This window comes from Nicotiana tabacum, chromosome 17, assembly GCF_000715075.1.
Source record: "Nicotiana tabacum cultivar K326 chromosome 17, ASM71507v2, whole genome shotgun sequence".
NCBI lineage: Eukaryota > Viridiplantae > Streptophyta > Magnoliopsida > Solanales > Solanaceae > Nicotiana > Nicotiana tabacum.
In genome coordinates this window covers 62,886,933-62,912,817 of record NC_134096.1, presented here as the reverse complement: position 1 = coordinate 62,912,817, position 25,885 = coordinate 62,886,933, and the positions used below count along the sequence as shown (strand labels likewise).

At 38.4% G+C, this 25,885-nt stretch overlaps 2 protein-coding genes across 4 annotated transcripts; both read left to right on the top strand.

The window, feature by feature from the left end:
* Positions 1-1,877: 1,877 nt before the first annotated feature.
* Positions 1,878-9,867, top strand: LOC107793536 (uncharacterized). 2 transcript variants are annotated; one of them, XM_016615914.2, is made up of 11 exons: positions 1,878-2,285; positions 3,052-3,116; positions 3,212-3,508; positions 3,607-3,798; positions 4,510-4,579; positions 4,930-5,031; positions 5,108-5,209; positions 5,293-5,358; positions 5,440-5,569; positions 5,778-5,809; positions 9,463-9,867. In XM_016615914.2, the coding sequence occupies exons 1-11, from the start codon at positions 2,088-2,090 to the stop codon at positions 9,472-9,474; spliced, it is 1,266 nt and encodes a 421-aa protein (XP_016471400.2). In that variant the 5' UTR covers positions 1,878-2,087; the 3' UTR covers positions 9,475-9,867. The 2 variants fall into 2 exon arrangements, with proteins under 2 accessions (XP_016471400.2, XP_075090483.1); XM_075234382.1 differs by lacking the exon at positions 9,463-9,867 and adding an exon at positions 9,003-9,307 and having other exon boundaries at positions 1,879-2,285.
* Positions 9,868-15,681: 5,814 nt separating this feature from the next.
* Positions 15,682-21,943, top strand: LOC107793537 (microtubule-destabilizing protein 60-like). Of its 2 annotated transcripts, XM_075234384.1 has the most exons (8): positions 15,682-16,776; positions 16,964-17,015; positions 17,104-17,196; positions 18,059-18,178; positions 18,478-18,576; positions 18,997-19,056; positions 19,148-19,242; positions 21,470-21,943. In XM_075234384.1, exons 1-8 carry the CDS (start codon positions 15,863-15,865, stop codon positions 21,504-21,506), a joined length of 1,470 nt encoding a protein of 489 aa, XP_075090485.1. In that variant the 5' UTR covers positions 15,682-15,862; the 3' UTR covers positions 21,507-21,943. The 2 variants fall into 2 exon arrangements, with proteins under 2 accessions (XP_075090485.1, XP_075090484.1); XM_075234383.1 differs by lacking the exon at positions 21,470-21,943 and having other exon boundaries at positions 15,729-16,776; positions 19,148-19,246.
* Positions 21,944-25,885: the final 3,942 nt, after the last annotated feature.

The window sequence follows — 25,885 nt, the reverse complement described above, 5'->3', positions numbered from 1 at the left end:
AGTGGCTTTTCCGGAGCCTTCAATCAAACTTATATTACCAGAAATTGTAGAAATAATTGCCTTTTCCCTATGCAAATAGAAAAGTATTTCTGATCTTTGAATATGGATATGAGTTGTTCAACTATCAATAACACACATATCTTCATGATTGGTCTTTGATCCAAACATAATTGAGGATTATCCATATTCAAAGATCAGAAATACTTTTCTATTTGCATAGGGAAAAGGCAATTATTTCTACAATTTCTGGTAATATAAGTTTGATTGAAGGCTCCGGAAAAGCCACTATATTTCTATCTTAAGGAACAAAACTTATTATAAACATCACCGATCACATGACTTGTTTCTCTTTCTGGGAGTACAAAAAAAATGAGCTACATCCAAATGCATGAAGTCAACATTATCTTTATAAATAAAATTTGCTTCAATATTTTTCTCTATCTTCTTTAGGGAGATTTGATAAAGCTCAACCGGGTGCTTTGCCATACGACAGATACGTGGCCAGTGTCCTTTTCCTCCGCATCTATAACATGCATTTTCTGTATTTGTTGTTTGCACTGTTTCATGCTTTTGTTCCTTCCTTTTCCACTGCTGGTGGTGAGGAGGATTCTTTGGTGCATTATAATTACCATGATTAAAGTTTCTTCCCTGACCATGGCCATGACCACGACTCAGGCCATGACCTCTTCCACGCTTAGCTTGGTAGAAGTTCGTCTCATTCACTTCAAGGAATGGACAAGAACGAGTAGGTCGACTTTCATGATATTTTTATTGATAGCCCATTATGTTGCTCGACCACAAGAAGATGTGAAATAAGTTCAGAATACTTTTTGAATCCCATCTCTCGATATTGCTGCTACAGGAGCATATTCAAGGCATAAAAAGTGGTGAAAGTTTTCTCCAGCATATCATGCTGAATAAGATTATCACCACATAATTTCAATTGTGAAATAATTCTAAACATAGCAGAATTTACTCACTGATAGATTTAAAAATTTGTAGCCTTAAATGAGTTAAATCATAACGTGCCCGTCGAAGAACGACCATCTTAAGGTGGCCAGATCTATCTTTCAAATTATTCCACAGTATACGTGGATCTTTAATTGTGAGATTCCATTGTCAAGCCTTCATCAATGTGATGGCATAGAAATATCATTGCTTTGGCAAGGTCTTGCTTTGATGCCTATTTTTATCCCTGATTGCGTCTGCCAGACCCATCGTATCAAGATGAATTTCAACATCAAACACCCAAGACATGTAACTTTTGCCCGATATATCCAGGGCTACAAATACAAGTTTAGAAAGATTGACATTTTTTTTTAAAAAGTTTGTACCTTTGATATTTTCAAAGTATTTGCTCAGGTTGATAGAGTCTCGTGTTGATAACGTGTTATAAAATAAAGACTATAAATTAAATTAATTAAAGACAAGTACAGAGAGAGACTAATATATTATTCAACTTCAAACTGATGTACATAATGAATTGAGACCTCTTCTATTTATAGAAGAACGAAAGCAGCTGTCACGCTTTTCAGGAAGCAAAAGTAGCAAAGGAATATCACTATCGTGGGAAAAAAAGAAAAACGCAGGATAGGAAGCTCTATTTGATCGAAGGATTGTAAATATGCAGTTAGAAATAATCCAGTCAACTGCAAGACTTTTCATGAAGCAACTGCGAGACTTTTCTTGAGCTGATTGTAAGTTGTTTGCATAAGTTGTTCACAACTTCCATGTTGTAAGAAGTTACAAATTATTTTATTGAGTTGATTGCAACGTGTCTATGACAGTTGGTTGCTGATAAACTTCAACAAAGTACTAAATGAATAATCTTGTTCCGTTTAACGAAATAATAAATGAACATAGACAGTATTATATTTTAGTAACAATGTTAAATTAGTGGAGTTTTAAAGCATACAAGTGACACTGAGGAAGCAAAACCGAGTGAGTTCCTGTTAGTAACCAAACTAGCAAATGCTTGGAACGTCATTACTTTCGAGGAAGTGAAGAACACTATATTCCGCTATTAGTACAGTTTACTATGCCGGAAGCCCCAAATCACTTGCAAGGGTTGTAGTCGGAGAAAGCTTATGGGGGAGAGCGTAAGGGTTCGATTGATATTTAAGGAGCGGCACATTCTCAGCGAATTACAGGAGAAATCAGAGGGTCTGAGGCATAGTTGGTTCCTTCTCAAACCCCAACAGCACAGAACCATCTATGACCTCTCCTCTTCTGTTCTACACACTTTTCAGCTCCATCACTCTTGTCCTCATGGCCTTCTCCTCTCTGTATGTTTCATAAATTTTTATTTCTTTTTAATTTTGGGATAGTGTTTCCTTCAATTTTTTATTTTTTTGTTGTTGATTCAATTACTGTTTTTTGTTGCTTAGTGCCGGTGTCTACTTTTGGCTTTGTGTTCTTGCTTTATCAGCTTCAACACTTCGGTCCGAACACCTATTTTATAAAATAAGGTGTTCATCAGCATTGTTTATTAGCTACTTTCTCTATTTCATTGAGCACCTACGTACTGCTAATTTTTCCCACTGAGGTGTAGGCATATGGAGAAATCACCTACTTCCTCCATTCAATTTATATGATCCTATTTTCTTTTTAGTCCGTTACAAAAAGAATGACCCCTTCTAAATTTAGATTCAATTTAACTTAAACTTTCCATTTTACTCTTAATAATAAACTTTTATAGTCATAAAGATGTTATTACATGGTTAAGACCATAAGTTGCCTTATATGCACACAAATATTATGTCATGTTTAAGATCACAAGTTTTAAAGGTGTTCATTTTTTTTCTTAAACTTCGTACCCAGTCAAATAAGTCCACATAAATTAAAACGGAGCAAACAACTTTTTTGTTTTACTGATGGGGCTGAAATTCTGGTGTCTCGTGGTCTTTCATTAACCACTAGGCCACATCCTTTGGTGCTTGGCTTGTTACATTTGTTGATCGAGCCTCTGGCTACGAATTAACATTTCTATTCTCTTGCAGCTGACATCACATTATTTAAGTACTGGCTCACTTTCTTGTCATATACTTGCAGATGGATGGCTTTGTCTTGCCCCCTTTTGAATCAACTTGTATCTTGAAGGATAATTCTACAGTCAGGTTTTGCTTAATTGCCGCTTTGTCATCTATTAATATCATCGTTATTATTATTACTATTATTCATAAAAATTATGTTTTCAAAACTTGTACACTAGTGTGAAGAAGAAAGGAGGTGTTTTAGCCATTGAAGGAAATGATACACCTAATATAGCTGAGAATATCAGAATTGTTGAGAAGCAACCAGTAAACACTGGACAATTGCTGTTGGCGAACGAGGAGGAGTTTGACAATGAATCTGGAGGTTATGAGAGTGAAGAGCCCGAAGATGAGTATGAAGACAAGGAAGAAGGAGCTGACCCAGTAAAACATACTAGTGCACATCTGGAAAATGCTTTGGGTTGTAACGTGATCTCCAAGAAAAGAAAGGCATCGGAAACACTTTCTAGCTCGAAGTAATTTCTTCATCACTTGTTTGATGATTCTGATTTGCCCATACTTTGGCTTTAATTTGTAAGGCTCACAATTGATTTCTTGAATCTCTCTTCTTCAGGAAGAAGAAGCATTATTCTGAAGTTGCAGAGGAGGATGTTGAACAGACCAAGAAAGCTCAACAGGATCTCACAAGCAAGAAGAGTCCTTGCAAGCAAAAGAAGGTAGCTGATCCGGATAGCAAAGATGTGGATAATAACAAAGGAAGTGCTGAAAGTAGCAAGGTTAATGACAGCATTTCCGGCATGAAGAGGTACGGCTATTGATATCTGTAATCTCATTCTTTGAGTGATTACAGTTTATTTTAGGATATTATTGCTTTATTTAGTCAGTTTCTGCCAATTTCTTGATGTATTTGCTTTGGAAGCCTTACTGTGGTCATTACTTAGGGTACATTCCTTCCCACAGCACCACTTAGTTGAGGATTTATTCCTTTCCACTGCTACCATTTTGGCCTCAATCATTGAAGGGGTTGCTTGTCTTGTTTCCATTTCGGTGTGTATTTCTTTGCCCATGTATTTTCTTTTCTTGTTTTTGTGTCTCAGTTAAGTGTTGCTCGCCTCTTGTACGGAGTATGGATTTTGGTGTTTGAACATATGGAACAAGATAGTAGGAAATAATACAACATTAGAGCCGCATTGAATGATAGCCTGAATACCCCATCTTTCCTTGTTGGGCATCTTGTAAGAGTTTATCTTTGTCCATCTTCTGCTGGTGAAAATCTTGAATTTATTTTCTCCATAATGAATCCAAGTAATTTGCCCCTAATCTGATATTTGCTTGCGGTGGCTTGACAACTTAATCTTATTGATAAAAAGTGCAAGATCCCGGAAAATTTATATTTAAAGTTGTAATATCTCTTCTGATGACTTAGGCATTTCCAAGTGCATCTTGTTCTGTTTTTATGCATGCAGAGATGTCCAATATCTTGTTAGGTTACTGAACATTTCTTCTGTTTCTATAGAAATAACAAGTTTCAAGAGAAAGGCGTGGAGAATGTGGAGGAAATCCCCAAGCCTGAGCGTGTTAAAAAGGTACATTATTACAACTTTTATCATTTAATCGAGAAATTGGCAGCAAATAGTCCTATAGTTGGTGGAGCTATTTCAGAAAATTGTGTGAAACTGTGTATCCCCTATATTAGGTGTTACTTGAAAGTGACATTTGTTCTTGTCACAAACTCACCTGACATGATCAGATGTTATAGTGCGTATCAGATTTGTTGGCTAGTATAGTTGAATATTCTTCTACTCATACTACCAGATAGTCTGTCTTACAAATAGTTTCACTTAAATATTAGCGTGAATCGCTTTTTTCAATTTTCCTTCGGAAGATTTGTTTAAAGATCTTTTAGTGCTGAGATATTGATTCTTCTTTCTGTCAGGGCCCTAGTAGAAGTGCTCGGAGACAATATGCGAAAAGGCAATGGTTGCAAGAAATGATCAAAATTTACAAGCAGCATGCAGCTTCCGAATCAGAGGGACCTGTAAGTAATTATAAGATGCAGATTTGCCAGCTATTATTTTCATGGGGTATTATATTTGCTCGGTGCAATTTTGCAGCAAAAGGGGAAGGAATTGCAGGCTAATGCTGGAAGAAGAGCTGGTAAACTGCATTCAAAGTGGCATGTTGATGGTGAGACTGATGGCAGACCAAGGGGACGTGTGAGTAGTGAGATACCGAGAAGTACTTCTATCACTTTTGCTTCTGCTTCATGTATTGGAAACTTATATCATAGACTCTGCAGGGGAATTGGAAGCAGCAGCAAAATAAAGCTAAAAATCAAGAAGTGATTGGCCAACCAAAAGGACTTGTGAGTAATCAGACTCACACATATGTTTCAATTCTTCTGCCTAGTCTCATTTGTGTTGACAAAGCACTGTCTCACATGTAGCTACACTGGAAGCAATTGCGCGAAGAAGATAAGGGTAGAAATACAAACAGACAAGAGCAGACGAATGAAAATAGCACTTTGTGTGAAAAACCAGGTCAACACAGTGATGTGGAGGATGAAGTTGTTCCAGGTTGTTCGTTTATTTATGACTCAGTTCTCTCTTTTCCCCCTTCTTTGTCGTACTCTCTGTCTCTCCCTCCCAACTTTTCAGGTGGAAGAGTTTCCTACCAGTTTTTAAAATATTAATTTGGGTTAACCACTTCTTTCACTATGGTGTCAGTCTTGCATTCTTTAATATGGAAGAACTCTAGAGTCTAAAAATCTTCTGGTTGATGCAGATCAAGCTTTGCAGCAGGATCAAGTGCAAGAGGTAGGTTCGGTCATAGTTTGTATTATGATGTTCTGCCTACTAATTTCTCTTGAATTTCTATATATAATTCAAAGCAAGAGTTCTAGATACCAAGCTAGCGTTTGGCCATAAATTCTCAAATTTGTTTTGAAAAATCTGATTTGGGTGAAGTTTGGTTTGAAGATGAAAATGTGTTTGGACATCTGTTTTCAAAACATATTTCACTTTTAAAAAAAAAAACATGAAGCATGACTTATACCCACAAGTTCTTAAAACTATCACAAATACCCAACATTACCTTCATCAATAACATTCATTATCATTATCACAAACCATAGTCCTGAACATAAATAAATTTAGTACAAAATTATCATTTTTATCATGAACTACATAATACACTATCAGATGACCGAGAAGACGAAGCAACATTGTTACAAAATAATAAATGGCGGGCTCTTTTATAAAATACAATAGTTTGGGGCAAATTTTAAAAAATGTAATAGTAATATTTTGGGCCAACAAGTTTGTTTTGGGATTTGGGTTTTGGGAATTTGCCAAAATATGGATAAAATTTATGAACAAACATGTATTTGCCAAAAACTTTTGGCAAAATCTATGGCCAAACGGGTCCCAAAAGTAGAGTTGTCAAGTATAGAATTTTTCTAGAATGTCATTTTGAGATTCACCATCCAAGCTTAACAGAGATGCTAATATAAGGAGAAAACAGTTGGGGAACACAATATCTTTATGCATTATGTGGACTATTTGGTTGGAAGAAATACAAGATGTTTTGAAGGAAAAAAAGCAGCAGCACATGACAGATGTTTACAGAGTCTTTTCTTTTGGTGTAACGATAAGGAGATGGAAGATCTGAATCAACTTTTTGATATTTTGGATTCTATGAATTTGATGTAGATGCCGACCCCAACTTGTTTAGAATTGAGGCAAAGTTGTTGCTCCTTTTGTGCACACTTGTTGTATCTCTTGGTACCCATTAATGAAACTTTACTTTACTACAACAACAACAACATACCCAGTATTATCCCACTAATGAAACTTTACTTTATCCACACAAAAAAAAACAAAAGAAAGAAAGAAAGAAAGGAGATGCTAATATGCTTTACGTTATCTAAGGATTAGTGTATGATTAGCTCTAAATTGCGCCATAAAGGAATCCGTGAGTGGGGAAGAATCCTCGCTGGAAATGGTCATGAACCATTTAAGATTTCTCCTTTATACAGGAGTTTAAGCTACAACAACATACCCAGTATTATCCTACACCGTGGGGTGTGGGGAGGTTAGTGTGTACCCAGACCTTACTCCTACCTTGTGAGGATAGAGAGGCTGTTTCCAATAGACCCCCGACTCAGGATATTATAAGTATCACATTAATGAAAATATAGGAAAAAAGGGACAGTATCAAAAAGCCATATAAAAGCAGAATAAAACAACACAGTAAAGTGATCAACAATGAAAGAAAACAACGGTTAGTCATAAAAACCTACTACCAACAAAAAACGAGATTGCGTGCCAATACTAATGTTATGAACACTCTACACTACCTACTCTACTACCCTAATTCTTGACCTCCAAACCTTCCTATCAAGGGTCATTTCCTCGCTCAGCTGAGGCTGCGCTTGCCTAATCACCTCTCCCCACCTCTTCTTTGGCCTACCTCTACCTCTCCATAGGCCCTGCAATGTCAACCTCCTCACCGGGGCGTCTATGCTCCTCCTCCTCACATGACCAAACCACCTAAGCCGCTCTTCCCGCATTTTGTCCTCAATAGAGGCCACACCCACCTTATCGCGAATAACCTCATTTCTGATCCTATCTAAGCTAGTGTGCCCACACATCTATCTTAACATCCTCATTTCTGCTACCTTCATCTTCTGGACATGAGCAATCTTGACTGGCCAACACTCAGCCTCATACAGCATCGTTGGTCTGACCACCACTCTGTAGAACTTATCCTTAAGTTTCGGTGGCACCTTCTTGTCACATAGAACATCGGAAGCGAGTCTCCATTTCATCCATCCCGCCCCAATACGATGTGCGACATCTTCATCAATCTCCCTATCCCCCTGAATAATAGACTCGAGGTACTTAAAACTCCCTCTTCTAGGGATGACCTGCGAGTCCAGCCTTACCTCCCCTTCCCCTCCTAGAGTCCCGCCACTGAACTTACACTCCAAGTATTCTGTCTTGGTCCTGCTCAACTTGAAACCTTTAGATTCCAGGGTCTGACTCCATACCTCTAATTGCGCGTTCACACCGTCTCGCGTCTCGTCAATCAATACAATATCATCTGCAAATAACATGCACCACGACACTTCCCCTTGGATGTGGCGCGTCAGTGCGTTCATCACCAGAGCAAACAAAAAAGGGTTGAGTGCTGACCCCTGATGCAACCCCATCATAACCGAAAAATGGTCTGAGTCCCTACCCACCGTCCTCACTCGGGTCTTTACTACATCATACATGTTCTTAATCAACCTAACGTAGGCAATATGTATACCTCTAGCCTCCAAACATCTCCACCAAACCTCCCTCGGAACTTTATCGTACACCTTTTCTAAGTCGATGAACACCATATGCAAGTCCTTATTTCTCTCCCTATACTGCTCCATCAATCTCCTAGCAAGGTGGATGACTTCTGTAGTCGAACGCCTCGGCATAAACCCAAATTGGTTCTCGGAAATAGTCACACTCCTTCTCACCCTTAGCTCTACCACTTTCTCCCAGACTTTCATAGTATGGCTAAGCAGCTTGATACCCCGATAATTATTGCAATTTTGGATATCACCCTTGTTCTTGTAGATAGGAACCATCGTGCTCCATCTCCACTCTTCGGGCATCTTCGTTCTAAAAATGAAATTAAATAACCTAGTGAGCCACTCCAAGCCCACCTTGCCCACACTCTTCCAAAACTCCACCGGGATTTCATCCGGCCCGGTCGCTTTGCCCCTGCCCATCTTACGCATAGCACCCTATGAAATAAAAAAAATAGTATTAAATAAGGAAATCAACTATATTTGGTTATCTCAAGTTGTTTCTAGGAAGATGCATCGAGATAACTCTATTTGTAGAGGTACTCGTGCTGAGTGAACTTGAATTTACATCCTTTGCGTGAGTGAATCTCTATGTATTATTGTGTTTAGTGCAATCCCTGATCTTAATGCTAATTGGATTAGTAAACTGCGTCTTTTCGCAGATAGATTTTTCGTCACTTCTTGAAGCTCGTCTTGTCAAAAATGGTACTTCAGACTCTGTAGCAGGACTTTCTGGTTGGCCCAGCGAAAGTCCTGCTACAAACGAATCAAATCCAGTTCTAAGCGCTAGTGATAAGAAAACTGATGGCCCAGCTATAGGTAAATATTTTTGTTATTCCACTGCTTATATAGCGGAGTTAGTTGGAGGGGATTTCATTAGATCCAAGTTAGTTATCCTTTCCATATGAGCCATTATAATTTGACTGTTTCTACGTATCAAAATAATAAAAAAATTGACTATTTGTGGAATTGACCCGTGGAAAACAAAAACATTCTGTTCATAAAGGTGTTAGACGATGCTTTCTGTCAACTCCTTTGATGATTAGCCGTTAGTGAATTATAAATTCGTTGGTTGTTGAATTTCCTAACTAGATGTTGACTATGTTTTAATGCTATTTGCAGAAAATGGAGTAAACCTCTGGAGTGAGACTATAAAGGTGAATATGGGACAGTTGCATAAGGGGAGCTCTGGGAAGAGCTCATGGTCACATAAAACCTTGAGAGGCAGTGCTCTTGGTCCTAGAATGGCCTTTCGAAGATCTAAAAAGGAAATATGAGATGAAGCAAAACTTGTATATATTGTTATTTACTCTCGGAATTTTAGCTGAATGAAGAGTGCGAACTCGGTTTTGGCGGGTATCTGGGGAAAGTTGCTGCTTATAGTAGCAGCAAGTTAGTGGTCTTAACGCATTGCCCCGTGGTTAGTGTTATCTGTAAGTCTATCCATTTCAAAAAATGTTCCATATGTAGCTTGCCGAAAACTTGAGTTTCTTTCCAAAACTGGTTTGAGCTTTTGGTGTAAAGAAATTCTAGCCTGTGTATGCTTTAGCATTGTTTCCTAACATTAAGTCAACTCACTGAAAAGGGGATGTGATGGCCAAGAGTTGGGCAGCAAACTAATCAAGTAAGGAATTCCAGAACGGGGAACAAGGATTATAGTAGAAAAGAACAAAGGAATCCTATAAACTCACCAAGAGACGCAAAATAACGCAAGAAAGACTGAATTCAAAAGCATTTTAGACCTTAACAATCATGTCCAACCTAGCTAAGAAGTACAAAGACTAAAGAATGTTTCAAAAGAGTAATCATACTGAATAAATTGAAAACAGAGAGGCACTGTTTAAAAAATAGAGTTAGTTAGTAAGAGGTAAAACGAGCTGGAGTAATGTTGTAAAGCAAGGAGCGATTAAACCAAAGATTATTCAGTGAGTTGTAAATAGCTAATTAGCCATAAAGACAACCTAATGACAAAATTGAGAGCGAGTTGTAAAGAGATAATTAGCCATAACGATAACTTTTGGGCTACAATGGTTAAAAAGTGGTCATTTTTTGTGACGGGATTAACATGATCATGGCTAATTAGCCATAACCACAACTATTTAACCTTCCCAATCAGTTAAATCAAAGAGTTCAATCAGTTAATAGCGGGATTGTTACACAAATAGCCGGCTGTGATGACTTAAAATGTCATCTTTAAATTTAACAAGTAATTTTGTGTTCTAAGACCTCGAAAAGCACCATTTATCATTCCTCGACTTACGTGCGCAGTCCGTACAAATTTTCGAAAAGTTTTTATGTGAAAAATGGATTAAAATGTGAAATAGAGCTTTAAAAACTCAACTGAGTTGACTTTAGTCAACATTTTGAGCAAACGGACCCGGATCAGTATTTTGACAATTCTGCTAGGTCTGTATCGTGATTTGGGACTTGGGCGTATGCCCGAAATCGAATTCCGAGGTCCCTAGCTCGAGATATGAAATTTTGATGAAAATTTAAAAGCTTGAAAGCTTAATGAATTTTAAGAAATTACTGATATTGAATTTATTGACCTCGAGTCCGTATTTTGGTTTCGGAGTCCGGTATAGGTCCACTATAATATTTATGACTTGTCTTCCGAATTTGGTGAGAATCGGAGTTGATTTGACGTGATTCAGACGTCTGGTTGTAAAAATATAAGTTTTAAAGTTTTCTTGGAAATTTGCTTTGATTTGGTGTCCGATTCGTAGTTCTTGGTGTTATTTTGGCGATTTGATCGCGCGAGCAAGTTCGTATGATATTTTAGGACTTGGGTGCATGTTTGGTTTGGAGCCCCGAGGGCTCGGGTTGGTTTCGGGTGGTTAACGAATCATTTTCGGACTTTGGAAATCTGGTTTTCTGCAAACTTCAGGTGTGTTCTTCTTCGCAATCGCAAAGGTACTCTCGCAAACGCGAAGAGCAAATTGGGGCTGGCACGTTTTGTGCTCCGCGTTCGCGACAGAGTGACCGCGTTCGCAAAGGCTTGAGGTTCAAAGCTTCTAATTCGCAACCGAAGCCTCGCGTTCGCGAAGGGAAATAAGCTGGCCAGGATTATTGCCTTCACGTTCGCGAAGGGCATCTCGCGTTCGCGAAGGCCAAGCTAGGCAAGCTTCGCGTTTGCGAAGTGTAAAATGGGACAACACAAATTTGTGCTTCGCGAACGCGAGGCACTAACCGCGTTCGCGAAGGGTAAAAGTCCCAGAAAGGATTCGTCCCATTTTTAACCCTTTTCCATTTTTGAGCTCGGATAAGGTGATTTTTGGGTGATTTTCACGAAAAAATATTGGGGTAAGTGTTCCTTATCCTATATTGATTATATTTCATGATTTCATACTCATTTATATCATGAATCCGTGAATTTATGGAAGAAAAATCAGATTTTTATAAAATCTTTCAAAAATAAAAATTTAAGATTTGAAGGTCCATTTGACATCAGAATTGGATAATTTTTGTATGGTTGGACTCGTCTCAGAATGGGTGTTCAGATTTCGTAAGTTTTTCGGGGGATCGGGTTGCACATCGCAACAGACTTGATTAAAATGAATATATTGGAGGAGCGGGTTTCATGCCGCAACAGAACTGAATGTGAATATATTGTGAGAGTGGATTGCATGCTGCAACATAATTGAATGTGAATATATTGTGAGAGCGGGTTGCACGCTGCAACAGAATTGATGGAAATGATAATTGGTTATGACTGCTGAGTTGGCTTCAATTATTATAAATGAGTTATCTGATTTGTTTCTATTATTGTTGTTGTTACTAATATTGCGTACAGGTAATGTAAGTGACCCGCCTTAGCCTCGTCACTACTTCATCGAGGTTAGGCTCAACACTTACCAGTACATGGGGTCGGTTGTACTGATTCTACACTCTGCACTTCTTGTGCAGATTTCGGAGTTGGTCCCAGCGGCGTGCCATAAACTTGCTCGGATTTCAGCTACTCGGAGGAGACTTGAGGTATAACTGCATGGCGTCCGCAGTTCTGAAGTCCTCGTCTATTTTACTTTAGCTGTGTATTTATTTTCAGATAGCTTTATTTTATTCAGACCTTTATTTGTATTATTCTAGAAGCTCGTGCACTTGTGACACTAATTCTGGGATGGTATTTAGACACCGTTATTTTTATGAGTTATTTCACTATATTTCATACTTTACTTCCGCATTTGTTCTTTGATTATTAATAAATTTAAAAATTATTTTAAAAATAGATAATAATATTCTAACGTTGGCTTGCCTAGCAAGTGAAATGTTAGGCGCCATCACGGTCCGAAGGTGAAAATTTCGGGTCGTGACACCGACAATATTAATTGTTTATATTTTTTAGCCATATACATATATTATACATTGATTATACACTATTATACACATGTAATACATAAATTTTATATATATTATACATTTATCGACTATTTTTAGTTTATGTGGTATGGTGGGTGTCTATACGAGGAACTCGGGAGCAAAGGCGGATACAAGAAGTTGTACCGATTGACCAAGGTGAGGGAGAGGAAGGCCCGTGACTTGGACCGGGTGAAGAGTATCAAAGACGAGGACGACAAAGTATTGATAGACGAGGCGCATATTAGATGCAGATGACAGACGTACTTTCATAGACTGTTGAACGAGGAGTGGGACAGCAATTATAGGGGTATAAAGTTGTTGATCCACACGATGAAGATTTGGGAGAGGGTGGTGGAGGTCAGGATGAGGAGGAGCGTGTCTATTTTCGAAAACCAGTTCGGATTCATGCAGAGGCGCTCGACTACGGAAGCTATTCATCTAGTGAGGAGATTAGTGAAGCAGTATCGGGAAAGGAAAAAGGACTTGCACAAGGTGTTTATCGACCTTGAAAAAGCGTACAATAAAGTGCCGAGGGAAGTTTTCTGGAGGTGTTTGGAGGTTAGCGGAATTCCGGTAGCATACACTAGGGTGATTAAGGATATTTACAATGATGCTAAGCCTCGGGTGAGGACGATGGGAGGGGACTCAGAGCACTTTCCAGTTGTGACGGTGCTGCACCAGGGATCAGCTCTTAGCCCATTTTTATTTGCCTTGACAATGGACGTGCTGACGCGGCACACACTGCATATTATTTGTCGATGATATAGTGTTGATCGACGAGACGCGAAGCGGGGTCAACACAAGGTTGGAGGTTTTGAGGCAGACCTTGGAGTTTAAATGTTTAGGTTTTGAGGCAGACCTTGGAGTTTAAAGGTTTCAAGTTGAGCAGGACTAAGACAGAATATTTAGAGTGCAAATTCAGTGACGGGGCTCATGAGTCACACGTAGATGTGAAGCTTGATACTCAAGTTATCCCCAAGAAAGGTAGTTTCAAGTATCTCGGGTATATTATCCAGGGTAACGGGGAAATTGACAAGGATGTCGCACATCGTATTGGAGCGGGATGGATGAAATGAAGGCTTGCGTCCAGCGGCTTATGTGATAAGAATGTGCCGCCAAGACTTAAAGGTAAATTCTACATAGTGGTGGTTCAACCAACTATGCTTTATTGGTGGAGTGTTGGCCAATTAAGAACTCACATGTGCAGAAGATAAAAATAGTAGAAATGAGGATGTTGAGATGGTGAGTTAGTATACCAGGAGAGATAAGACTAGGAATGAAGCTATTCGGGAAAAAGTGGGAGTGGCCTCCGTGGAGGACAAGATGCAGGAGTCGAGGTTGAGATGGTTTGGGTATGTAAAGAGGAGAAACATTGATGCTCCTGTCAGGAGGTGTGAGAGGCTGACCATGGCGGGTTTGAGAAGAGGACGAGGTAGGCCAATGAAGTATTAGGGAGATGTGATTAGACATGATATGGCGCGGCTTCAGCTTACTGAGGACATAACCCTTGATAGGAAGGTATGAAGGTCGAGGATTACGGTAGACGGGTAGTATGTAGTTTTAAGTTTCTCCTTTTCCTACTAGTTTCTATAGTAGCACTCAGGTTCGTGTATATGCCTAAGTAGATCATTACTTCGTCATGTGATTTAGTTCACCTCTACTATCGTATTCCCTGTTGTTAGTGTTTAGTACTACTAATTCCCCGCCCCCTTTTATTTTTATTTTTTATTTTTATTTTTTATTTTTTTTTAATTTTTTTTTTTATTTTTCCCCCTCGTCTTTTTCCTCTTCTCACTCTTTCTAAGCCGATGGTCTATTGGAAATAACCTCTCTACCTTCACTAGGTAGAGGTAAGGTCTGCGTACGCACTACTCTCCCCAAACCTCACTTGTGAAAATATACTGGGTTTGTTGTTGGTGGGTGGCTATTTGGGTTAATCCCAATTCGAGATTTTTACCTACGTATACTATATTATGAACTTATTTACCCTTTCTAAAGAGGTTATCACTTGATTACATTAGCATATACAATTTACCATTTATATATAAAGTAGGTTAGAATTCATTTTTTTCTTTAATTTTCTACTCCAATTTAACCCCATTTCAATCTCTTTAAGTTTCGGCTTTGTAATTCAATTTTAGATTCATAAGATTACTGTTTTTATAATTTCGAAACTTTGGGGATAAAAAATCTCAAACTCGATAAATGGAGTCCTTTGCTTGGTTCAGAATTTCGAAACAACATTGCTTTTTAAGCTTTATATATATATATATATATATATAGCATCCAGCAGAAAACTTCATCAATTCAGTGCGCTTGACGAAGTAATAGAGATGAATAGATCAAAATGTGAAGCAGAAGAAAAGAAACATCACATTTAAATTAACTAGGCCTATCCTAGATTCAACATCAAATGATTTGGAATATTCTTTGGAGTTTATATCTCAATTTTGAGAGAATTTGGTGAAGATTCACAAGGTGATTTTGGTTGAAATTTCAGATTGAATCTCGAAAAAAATCTATAGGCAAATTGTATATATTTTGTATGTCGGGTGTAGAAATGGCATACAAAATATATACAACTAACATAATTGTATATAAATTATATGTGAATTGTAGTTTTTGACCAGAATTCTGTATGAAAAAATTATTTTTAAATTGTAGATAATTTGTAGATAAATTATAATTTTTGACCGAATTTGTATATATTTTGTAAAAAACGTTAGTTACGTCATGTAAATAGGAAAATTTGGACAAAACCGGGTAAATAAATTTAAAATCATATATATATATATATATACGAAAAAGTCCCAATTCTTAATCCGCGGCCCTAAACCGAAGCCCACCAAAAAAACCAATAAAAAAATAGCCGTTACAAAAGCGAGAAGCGTCTAAAGCTCACCGGTTCATCCTACCTTCCCAATCAGTTAAATTAAATCCAATTTTCAAAACTATTTAAAAAAGCTAATCCAACGCCCTAAAACCAAGTCCACCCAAAAAACAAAACTAGCCGTTACATAAGCCAGATGAATCTAAAGCTCACCGGTTCATCTTTTTTCTCCCTTCCCTGTGATCACTGAATGCTACAAGCAGAAAAAATACCCTAGCAAATCCTAAAAACCCTAACTCCGATCAACTTTTCAGCAACAATTGCATTGCTCTTTTGATGGATTCAAACGGCAAATCCATTAGACTTACGCCTAAAAAATGCTCCAAAAATTCAGAGAATCTGAACCCCAATGTGGAACAACACAGTCCTTATTTGTCAAAATCTTCTAAATCACTATCAATGGCAAAGTCGGCGAAGAAACCCCAAAATTCAGTATCCAGAAATCCTAACGCAAATCAATTGGCTTCGCCTTCTCCCAAAAACAAAATTCGTCAAAGGAAGTTTGTGATCGCAAAGAAGAAGAAGTATAATAGTGATATTTTGAACCCTTCAGTGGCTTGTTGTAAGTGTAATAAGGCTGGTGGAGGTGAGAAAAAGAAGTGCCTTTGTGTTGCTTATGAGAGCCTCAGGGCTTCTCAAGAAGAGTTTTTCAAGAATCGCGGTGGAAATGATCACGAAGAAAGTGAAATAGAGAAGTTGGATAAGGTAAATGGGGCTGAAATTAGCAATGAAGAAGGAATGGGCAACGAGTCCTTGACTCAAAACATTGAGACTGTTGAACTGGGTGAATTAGCTGAATTGGGTGATCGTTGTGTGGCTGACGAAATGGCGGAAAGGGCAAACGAGGATGTGGGTTCGGGTGAAATGAGCGGTGGAACTATAAAGAGGAGGAGGGAGAGGTTGCTGGAGGAAGCAAGACACAGTGTATCTGAATCGGGAAAAGTGATGCATTTAGTTAAGGCTTTTGAGAAGCTTCTTTCGATACCAAAAACAAATGAGTGTGAAGGGGAAAAGGAAACAGAAGATTATGGAAAGGGACAAAAAAGGGCATTGCCTGGCTTACAACATCCTAAGATTCCTGCGACACAGATGTCTTCTTCTTTGTTTTGTCCATCGGATTTTTTCCTCACCTCCGAGAGTTTAGGCTTGGATTCACGTCGTGCCTCCTCATTGGATAGCAGCCACGGAAGGTTAGTTCTTGAAACTTTAAGCTTTAGTTGTCAACCTATTGCAACCCTCTTCCTTTAACTGAGCTTGTATTTAGTGGATTTATATAACTGATTCCTATTAGTTTAGGATTGAGACTTTTGCTTGTTGGTTGTGCATTTATTCCTCATTTGAGTGCTGGAAATAGATCATCTTTTTTTCTTTTCATAGCTTCAGTATTTCAAGCAGGACTTCAGGTGGTGGTCGAAGGAGCAGACACAATGTAAGGATATTCTTATTATCAATCATTGTTAGATGGAGAGTAAATCGTTTTGATCTCTATACTCTTATTTTCATTCTTAATGCTGCAGAGCGCTGAATCATCAGGCACATTTACTAGAAGAAACTGGAAGAGAAGGCAGCTCAAAGCGACCTCACAAAAGCCCTTCAAACTTAGAACTGAGGTTCGTGAGTTGTGTGTTTGCTTGATCCAATCTTGGTTAATTGATTGCTTCTTGTGAAACTATGACCAAATATTCAGTTGCAATATATTTGGTTGACATGCGCTGGCTGCTACCGCAAATAGTGATATACACAGAGTGGACACTGAAAGATTTCATCCTATTTTGCTAAATGAAAATCAGAATGCTGGTCGTTAAATAGTGCACAATGGAAGAAAAAAAAATCTATATAGGTGATAACAATAAGTTGAGATTAATTTTTAATCATGTTAGTACGTTTGCTTTAGGTCCAATTTTGGCTAGGATTTTTTTGGTCTTGTTAGAGATTTATATGCTAGTAGAAAATATAGTGAACTTCTAGTGTTAGAGAAACTAATTATTGAGTATAATATTTGGACGTTTACTTTAGGTGATAACAATAAGTTGAGATTAATTGTTAGTCATGTTAGTACGTTTACTTTAGGTCCAATTTTGGCTAGGATGTTTTTGGTCTTGTTAGAGATTTATATGCTAGTAGAAAATGTAGTGAACTTCTAGTGTTAGAGAAACTAATTATTGAGTATACTATTGGACCGAGATGGGCTTAACTGGAGTGACATGGCTGTCGAGATTCATAGAGCTGACACCCACTTGCTTGGGATTGAGGCATAGTAGTTGTTGTTGAAATCCCTCTGTTGATATTTGTAATGGTCATTGTTCCCTGTTCACTAATAGTGGGACCTATTCTTTGACCCACTAGTTACTTGTGTCCCTTCAGCATTGAGATGCATCAGTATCTGCCTTTTCAGTTTAGGATGTCATGTTGAATTCAATTAATCATTTACCAGTTTACTTAAGGAGTTGCTTAGATTGGCTATTGCTGCAGGAAAGGGGAAAATGTAAGGAGGAAGAATTTTTAGAGAAGGTGCAACAAATGGCGGAGGAAGAGGAGAAACAACGGATACCAATTGCACAAGGCCTTCCATGGACAACAGATGAGCCAGAGGTAGCGTAAGCTTTTCACTATTGTCATTTCCAACCATTAAGAACTTTTTCAATGTAAATGGATTGATGTAAAGCTTATCTTGTTTAACTATGCCAGAAACTTAAAAGGGAATGCATCTTGTTGATCTCATATTTTGGAGACTGGACTCTTTTGAACCAAAATCAAAGAGAAATTAAAGCAAAATGTTATTGAAGTTCATGTTATTACCTCTCTCACTATGCACAAATCTTTTGCACTTCAGATTATACTTAAGCCTGTTACGAAAAGAAAACTGAATTACTCCGTTTTCAACTTTTCAGTGTTTGCCAAAGCCTCCTGTAAAAGAGAGCACAAGGCCTGTTGATCTGGTGCTGCACAGTGACATTAGGGCAGTTGAACGTGCTGAGTTTGACCATCAGGTAAACTTTGTTTATTCTTTACTGACTTCGGTCATGCATTAACCTAATTAATATCTCTCAGTGAAAGGGCAGCTTTAATTTCGTATAAAATGCTGCCATGAGTATCTGATTTTTTTTCAAATCGGGAGTATTTCATATGAAACATGTAAATGTTATGTATGTCCTTGCAAAGAGATTCTCAAAGCAAGTGCTCCAATAAGAGGAGTGAGGACCCCAGCAAATTTCTTCAAGTGAAAGTGCTAGTTTTAAAATCTTATTCAATGTTATGTTTCATTAGGAAAGTCTCTTTCATTACTAATATAGAGGACAGGACCCAGGCAGGCACTTCTGGCACTAAATGGCTGTCCTTCTCATGACTCTTTCATTACTCTTTTAGAGGCACGGTACCTTATGTTCGTGGTTTCTCCATGGTTGCATCAGGTGGCAGAAAAATTGAGCTTTATTGAACAATACAAGATGGAAAGAGAGAGACTACAGAAGGTAAAGCAAGCAAATATTCTGGGATGAAATTACGTATATGTATTTTTGCACTTACATTCTTGTTATCTTGTTGTTTGATTACTTTCTCTAGATGGCCGAGGAAGAAGAAACTAGGAAGCTGAGAAAGGAACTTGTTCCAAAAGCTCAACCGATGCCCTACTTTGACAGACCTTTCATTCCTAGAAGGTAATCAGTTTCCAACTTAACTTTATGGTACCTTACAAAATGTTGCTTCTTCTAATAAGAATATACAAACTATAGTTAAGCAGCATTACTTCTAAATAGGAAATTTGAAGGAAAAAAGCAGCAATACTCTTATGTGAAAGACAGATGTTTACAGAGTCTTTTCTTTTGGTGTAAGGATAAGGAGATGGAAGATCTAAATCAACTTTTGGATATTTTTGGATTCTATGAATTTGATGTGGATGCCGACCCCAACATGTTTGGGACTGCAGCAAAGTTATTGCTGTTGCCCTTTTGTGTACACTTGTTGTACCTCTTTGTACCCATTAGTGAAACTTTACGAGGCTGAGAAAGGAACTTATTCCAAAAGCTCAACCAATGCCCTACTTTGACAGACCTTTCATTCCTAGAAGCTAATCAGTTTCCAACTTAACTTTATGGTATACCTTACAAAATGTTGCTTCTTCTAATAAGAATATACAAATTATAGTTAAGCATTACTTCTAAATAGGAAATTTGAAGGAAAAAAGCAGCAACACTCTTATGTGAAAGACAAATGTTTACAGAGTCTTTTCTTTTGGTGTAAGGATAAGGAGACGGAAGATCTAAATCAACTTTTGGATATTTTTGGATTCTATGAATTTGATGTGAATGCCGACCCTAACTTGTTTGAGACTGAGGCAAAGTTATTGCTGTTGCCCTTTTGTGTACACTTGTTGTACCTCTTTGTACCCATTAGTGAAACTTTACTGTATCCAAACTTTAGTTGAAGTATAGTTCGCCGATTCAATCTCTCTTGATGGGATTTTTCTAGTAGGTAACGAGAAGACTAGTAGTATCGACAAGAGGCTAAATCAATAGCTGAAACTTTTTTTCAGGTAGGGTAGGCTTGGAGTCGGAAGTCCTATTCTTCCCAACCGAATAAGCACTTCTGCAAAGTTCACCTTCCCAAGACTTATGGATAACAATTAGACCTTACCAGGGATAGGGACCGGACTATAGAACCTAATTAAAAAGAATTCGGGCTTGCCTTTTCAATTCACATCTATGAGCGAGGATTCCTGTATCTCTTGCTCGCTTGGTCGGACTCTGATAGCTTGGAGTCGGAAGTCCTATTCTTCCCAACCGAATAAGCACTTTTGCAAAGTTCACCTTCCCAAGACTTATGGATAACAATTAGACCTTACCAGGGATAGGGACCGAACTATAGAAGCTAATTAAAAAGAATTCGGGCTTGCTTTTTCAATTCACATCTATGAGCGAGGATTCCTGTATCTCTTACTCGCTTGGTCGGACTTTGATAGCTTGGGGAAGAATGATGGGTCGCTAACAAGGCCCCTACATGACCGCTCATAAAGCCTACCTTTTTTTTCCCAATACGTCATACCCCTTGGGGTGTGTGACCCTTCCCCGGACCCTGCGTGAAAGCATGATGCTTTGTGCACTGGGCGGTCCTTTACTTTATCCAAAGAAAAAAAAAAGAAAAGAAAGAAAGGAGATGCTAATATACTTATGTCACCGAATGGTTAATCATTAATGTATGATTAGCTCTAAGTTGCACCAACAAGGAATCCTGTGTTGGGAAGAATCCTCATTGGTAATGGTCATAATAAACCATTTAAGATTTCCCCTTTATATAGGAGTTTAAGCTACATGAAACAAAAAAGTTAGTATTAAATAAGGAAATCAACTCTATTTGGTTATCTCAAGTTTTTTCTAGTAAGATGCATCGAGATAACCCTATTTGTAGAGGTACTTGAGCTGAGTGAAATTGCATCTTTTCGCAGATAGATTTTTCATCATTTCTTGAAGCTCGCCTTGTCAAAAAATGGTACTTCAGACTCTGTAGCAGGACTTTTTGGTCGGCCCAGTGAAAGTCCTGCTACAAACGAATCAAATCCAGTTCTAAGCGCTAGTGATAAGAAAACTGATGGCCCACTATAGGTAATTATCATTGTTATTCCACTGCTTATATAGCGGAGTTAGTTGGAGGAGATTTTCATTAGATCCAAGTTAGTTTTCCTTTCCATATGAGCCATTATAATTTGACTGCTTCTACCAATCAAATTTTCTTTTTTGACTGTTTGTGGAATTGACCTGTGGATCTAATGAAGGTGTGAGACGATGTTTTCTGTTAACTCCTTCGATGATTAGTCATTACTGCATTATAAATTCATTGGCTGTTGAATTTCATAACTATATATTGATTATGTTTTAATGTTATTTGCAGAAAATGTAGGAGTAAACCTCTGGGAACAACTCAGTGAGACTATAAAGGCGAAGATGGGACAGTTGCATAATAAAAGTAGCTGGGGTAAGCTCTGGGAAGAGCTCATGGTCACATAGAACCTTGAGAGGCAGTGCTCTTGGTCCCAGAATGGGCCTTTCGAAGATCTAAAAAGGAAACATGAGATGAAGCAAAACTTGTATATATTGTTTTTTACGCTCGAAAAGTTTTAGCTGATTGAAGAGGGCGAACTCCGTCTTGCAGGTATAAGGGGAAAGAAGCTGCTTATTGTAGCAGCAAGTTAGTGGTTATAACGCATTCCCCAGCAAATTTTGCTAGTGTTATCTAGAAGTCTATCCATTTCAAAAATTGTAACATATGTAGCTTACCAAAACTTGTTTACCTTTCTTGTATTGTACTGCAAGTTTCTGCCCAAAACTGGTTTGAGCTTTTGGTGTAAAGAAATTCTAGCCTGTGTATGCTTTAGCATTGTTTCCTAACATTAAGTCAACTCACTGAAAAGGGGATGTGATGGCCAAGAGTTGGGCAGCAAACTAATCAAGTAAGAATTACCTTTCTTGTATTGTACTGCAAGTTTCTGCCCAAAACTGGTTTGAGCTTTTGGTGTAAAGAAATTCTAGCCTGTGTATGCTTTAGCATTGTTTCCTAACATTAAGTCAACTCACTGAAAAGGGGATGTGATGGCCAAGAGTTGGGCAGCAAACTAATCAAGTAAGGAATTCCAGAACGGGGAACAAGGATTATAGTAGAAAAGAACAAAGGAATCCTATAAACTCACCAAGAGACGCAAAAGAACGCAAGAAAGACTGAATTCAAAAGCATTTTAGACCTTAACAATCATGTCCAACCTAGCTAAGAAGTACAAAGACTAAAGAATGTTTCAAAAGAGTAAGCATACTCTTCGTGCAGGAATAAAGGGAGAGCAAGTTGATAACCTTAAAGTGAAAAAAGAGAGGTAATGTTTAAAAATGAAAATGAATTAGTAAGAGGTAGCCGAGGCCGATTCTAAGTTACTACGGATAAGGGTTTGATTTGCCCCTCTACTATCATAAATAGGCTTTATTTACCTTTCGTTTAATTTTTCTATCAAAAATATTCTTACCGTTATACATTAGGTTCATATTTACCCCTTAAACGTTTAAAAGAGTTACATTTGCCCTTCGTTATACTTTAGTATCATATTTACTCCTCTACTCTTCAAAATGGGTTACATTTGCCATTCGTTATACTTTCTTGACATATTTATCCTTACAATTATACCCTACATTTACCCTCATCCGGTAGATCGCCATGTCCCACCTTTCTTTTCTTACATGGCGCCTATGTGGATTTCTTTTTCTTTCAATTTAAATATGGTCACCTATTTAAGATAATTTAACTCGTTCATCCAATTTAAATAAGACACAAACTAAAATAAATGGAAATCATAATTCCCAATCCAAGACACACAAACTAAAATAAATGGAAAAACTCCATATTTTTCGGAGAGCGAGAAAATTTTGGACAGTGAGTGAACGAAACTATAGTGTTATCTCTAATTGATTTATTTAAATTGGGTGGGCGGGTTAAATTATCTTAAATAGGTGACCATATTTAAATTGGAAGAAAAAGAAATCCACATAGACGTCATATAGGAAAACAAAGGTGGGACATGGCGATCTACCGGATGAGGGTAAATGTAGGGTGTAATTGTAAGGATAAAGATGTCAAGAAAGTATAACGAAGGGCAAATGTAACCCTTTTTGAAGAGTAGAGGGGTAAATATGATCTTAAAGTATAACGAATGGCAAATGTAACCCATTTTAACGCGTAAGGGTAAATATGAACCTAATGTATAACTGTAGGGATATTTTTGATAGAAAACGTAAACGTAGGATAAATAAGGCTTATTTATGATAGTAGAGGGGCAAATCAGACCCTTATCCGAAGTTACTAACATCCTGCTGCATTGTTGGCGAGGCAGTTACACCATGGAGAATGGCACAAACAGTAGAGGAAATCAAGAAAATTGTCGATAATAGAGGAATGGTTGTTAAACACTGTTATAGAGAGGCGAACAAGGTAGCAGACAAGTTTGCAACACTAAGTCACAGACATCGTCAACACATTTTCTTTACAAACTTAGAAGGACTACCAAATCAGGTTAGAGGTCTAATTCATCTAGACAGATGGGAGTTGGCTTCATTCAGGATCAAGCAACTTAAGGCAGCAGCGATACAGTTCGAGCCACCATGAGTACAATCTATGGCTAGTTTGTCTGTTCTTTTTATGGCGTTGTTAATTCTCGCAGCTCTGAACAGGGATTGGTATGCCCATCTCCAAATTACAGTGAGGATAGCATTATAGGGTAAAATTGGTTTATATTAAATGCTCGAATGATGGCGTGACACGTGAAACCGGAGACAGACGGAAGATAAGTCGATTGAAAATCAAGACCGAGAACAACAACTTCGGTTGGTACCGGGAGGATCCAAGAGAACGCGGCCAACGAAAACAAAATAATGTTTGCCACCAAATGACATTTAATGAAGAATATTCCTCAGTATTAAATATGTAGTCGTTGCAGAAAAATTTGGCATTCATTGTCTGATATTACATATTTATAAATGGCCCCATTTATTATTGACATTTAAGATGGGCTTGATACTAGGATCTTTCCCTAGGTATAACTATAATTAGAGACTTCAGCAACCATTATAACACACGAAATCTCTGGCAAAATTTATGCTGCACATTATTCTTAAGCTAAATAATATAACTTTATTTTCTGCCTAATATTGTTCTTATTGCTGTCTTCGGAAGCCTTACTCCCGGAACTACGCTGCTTGCTATTTCTTTCGATTTCAACGCTAAGTTTTATTTTTTATTTAATTTATTTATCATTTTGGGATCAAATCAGTTCGCTTGTCTATAAACTATGCAACAAATTCAACTGTACCGTTTTACGGGTAAGCAGTTTGGTGCCCACAGTGGGGCTTAGACAACTGCGTAATTGAGTTGATCCTCGCATCTATTACTAACTTGTTTGATTCTTTGTTTCATAGCAAAAATCGGGGAAAACAAAATGGCAGCTAACGATGTCAACATCACACACAACGTTGAGGCACAAGAAAATCTACCTCAACATGAGGATTCGATCAGTGACACCTACAACGAGGGGGGCGTACCAATTATGGTCCTTCGCGGGAGATATCCCCGACATGTGCGGGAGACAACTCCTGATGACGCTGAGGACAAACATGTTGCGAAACAGTAAGGATCTCGAGAGAGCAACAAAAGGCCACCATGGGCCATCTTTCAAGGCAAGACCAGGCCACGGCGGAACTAAAGCGGGCATTGTCAGGTACTTCCAACAATGCGAATGGAAGAGGCCCTGTTCCTCCCGACGCTCCCCCAAAACAAACAATTCAAAGAGTTGATAACAATACCCCGAGAGATGAGGTTGGCTTCGACGGAGCTGGGGGGATCGACAACAGATCCGGTAACAACAACGACAACGATCCCTTCAAAATTGAACTCATGAGATTCATGAGGGAAATAAACGAGCGGATGGATCAGAATGCGAAAGAGTTCCACGCTCGAATAGACCAAATTCCGGGCGCACCACCAATGCTGAAGGGCCCAGACTCGAAGAAGTACATCCAATTGTCGTTCAAACCAAGCGCATCACCGGAATTACTTCCAAAACGGTTCAAAATGCCTGACATACCGAAGTATGATGGGACTTCAAACCCTCAGGAGCACATTACAACTTATACAACGGCGGAGAAAGGAAATGACTTCGCCCAACATGAGATTGAGTCGGTCATGCTGAAGAAATTGGAGAAACCCTCATGAAGGGGGCCTTGACATGGTATTCACTCCTACCCGAACACTCAATAGATTCCTTTGAGATGCTCGCAGAATCTTTCATCAAGGACCATGCCGTGGCCCGGAAGGTCCATGCCCGGAAGGCGGACATATTCAGAAATTTTGCAAGAAGAGTGTGAATTGCTGCGTAAGTTCGTAATCAGTTTCCAAAAAGAAGGGATGATGTTACCGGTCGTGCTAGATGAATGGACAACTGAGGCATTTACTAGGGATTAAACCCGATGAGCTCCGACGCTTCCCCAAAGCCGAAAGAAAGCATGCCCTAGTTTCAAGCAACTACATGGGCGGATGCCCATAATCGTTATGAATCAAAGATAAGGGTAGAAGATGATCAACTCGGATTTCAGGCATCAACAAAGGGTCGGGATCGAGAAAAGAACATGAATAAATCAAAAGATAATTTTGATGCAGATTAACGATCTTCTAAGGGTCAATTCTTGCCCAATGATAGGGGCGAAAGACGCGACAACAAAGGGTTTTGGTCAGCGGATATGTTCACCCCCGATAGAAGAACTGACCGCGGTCGAA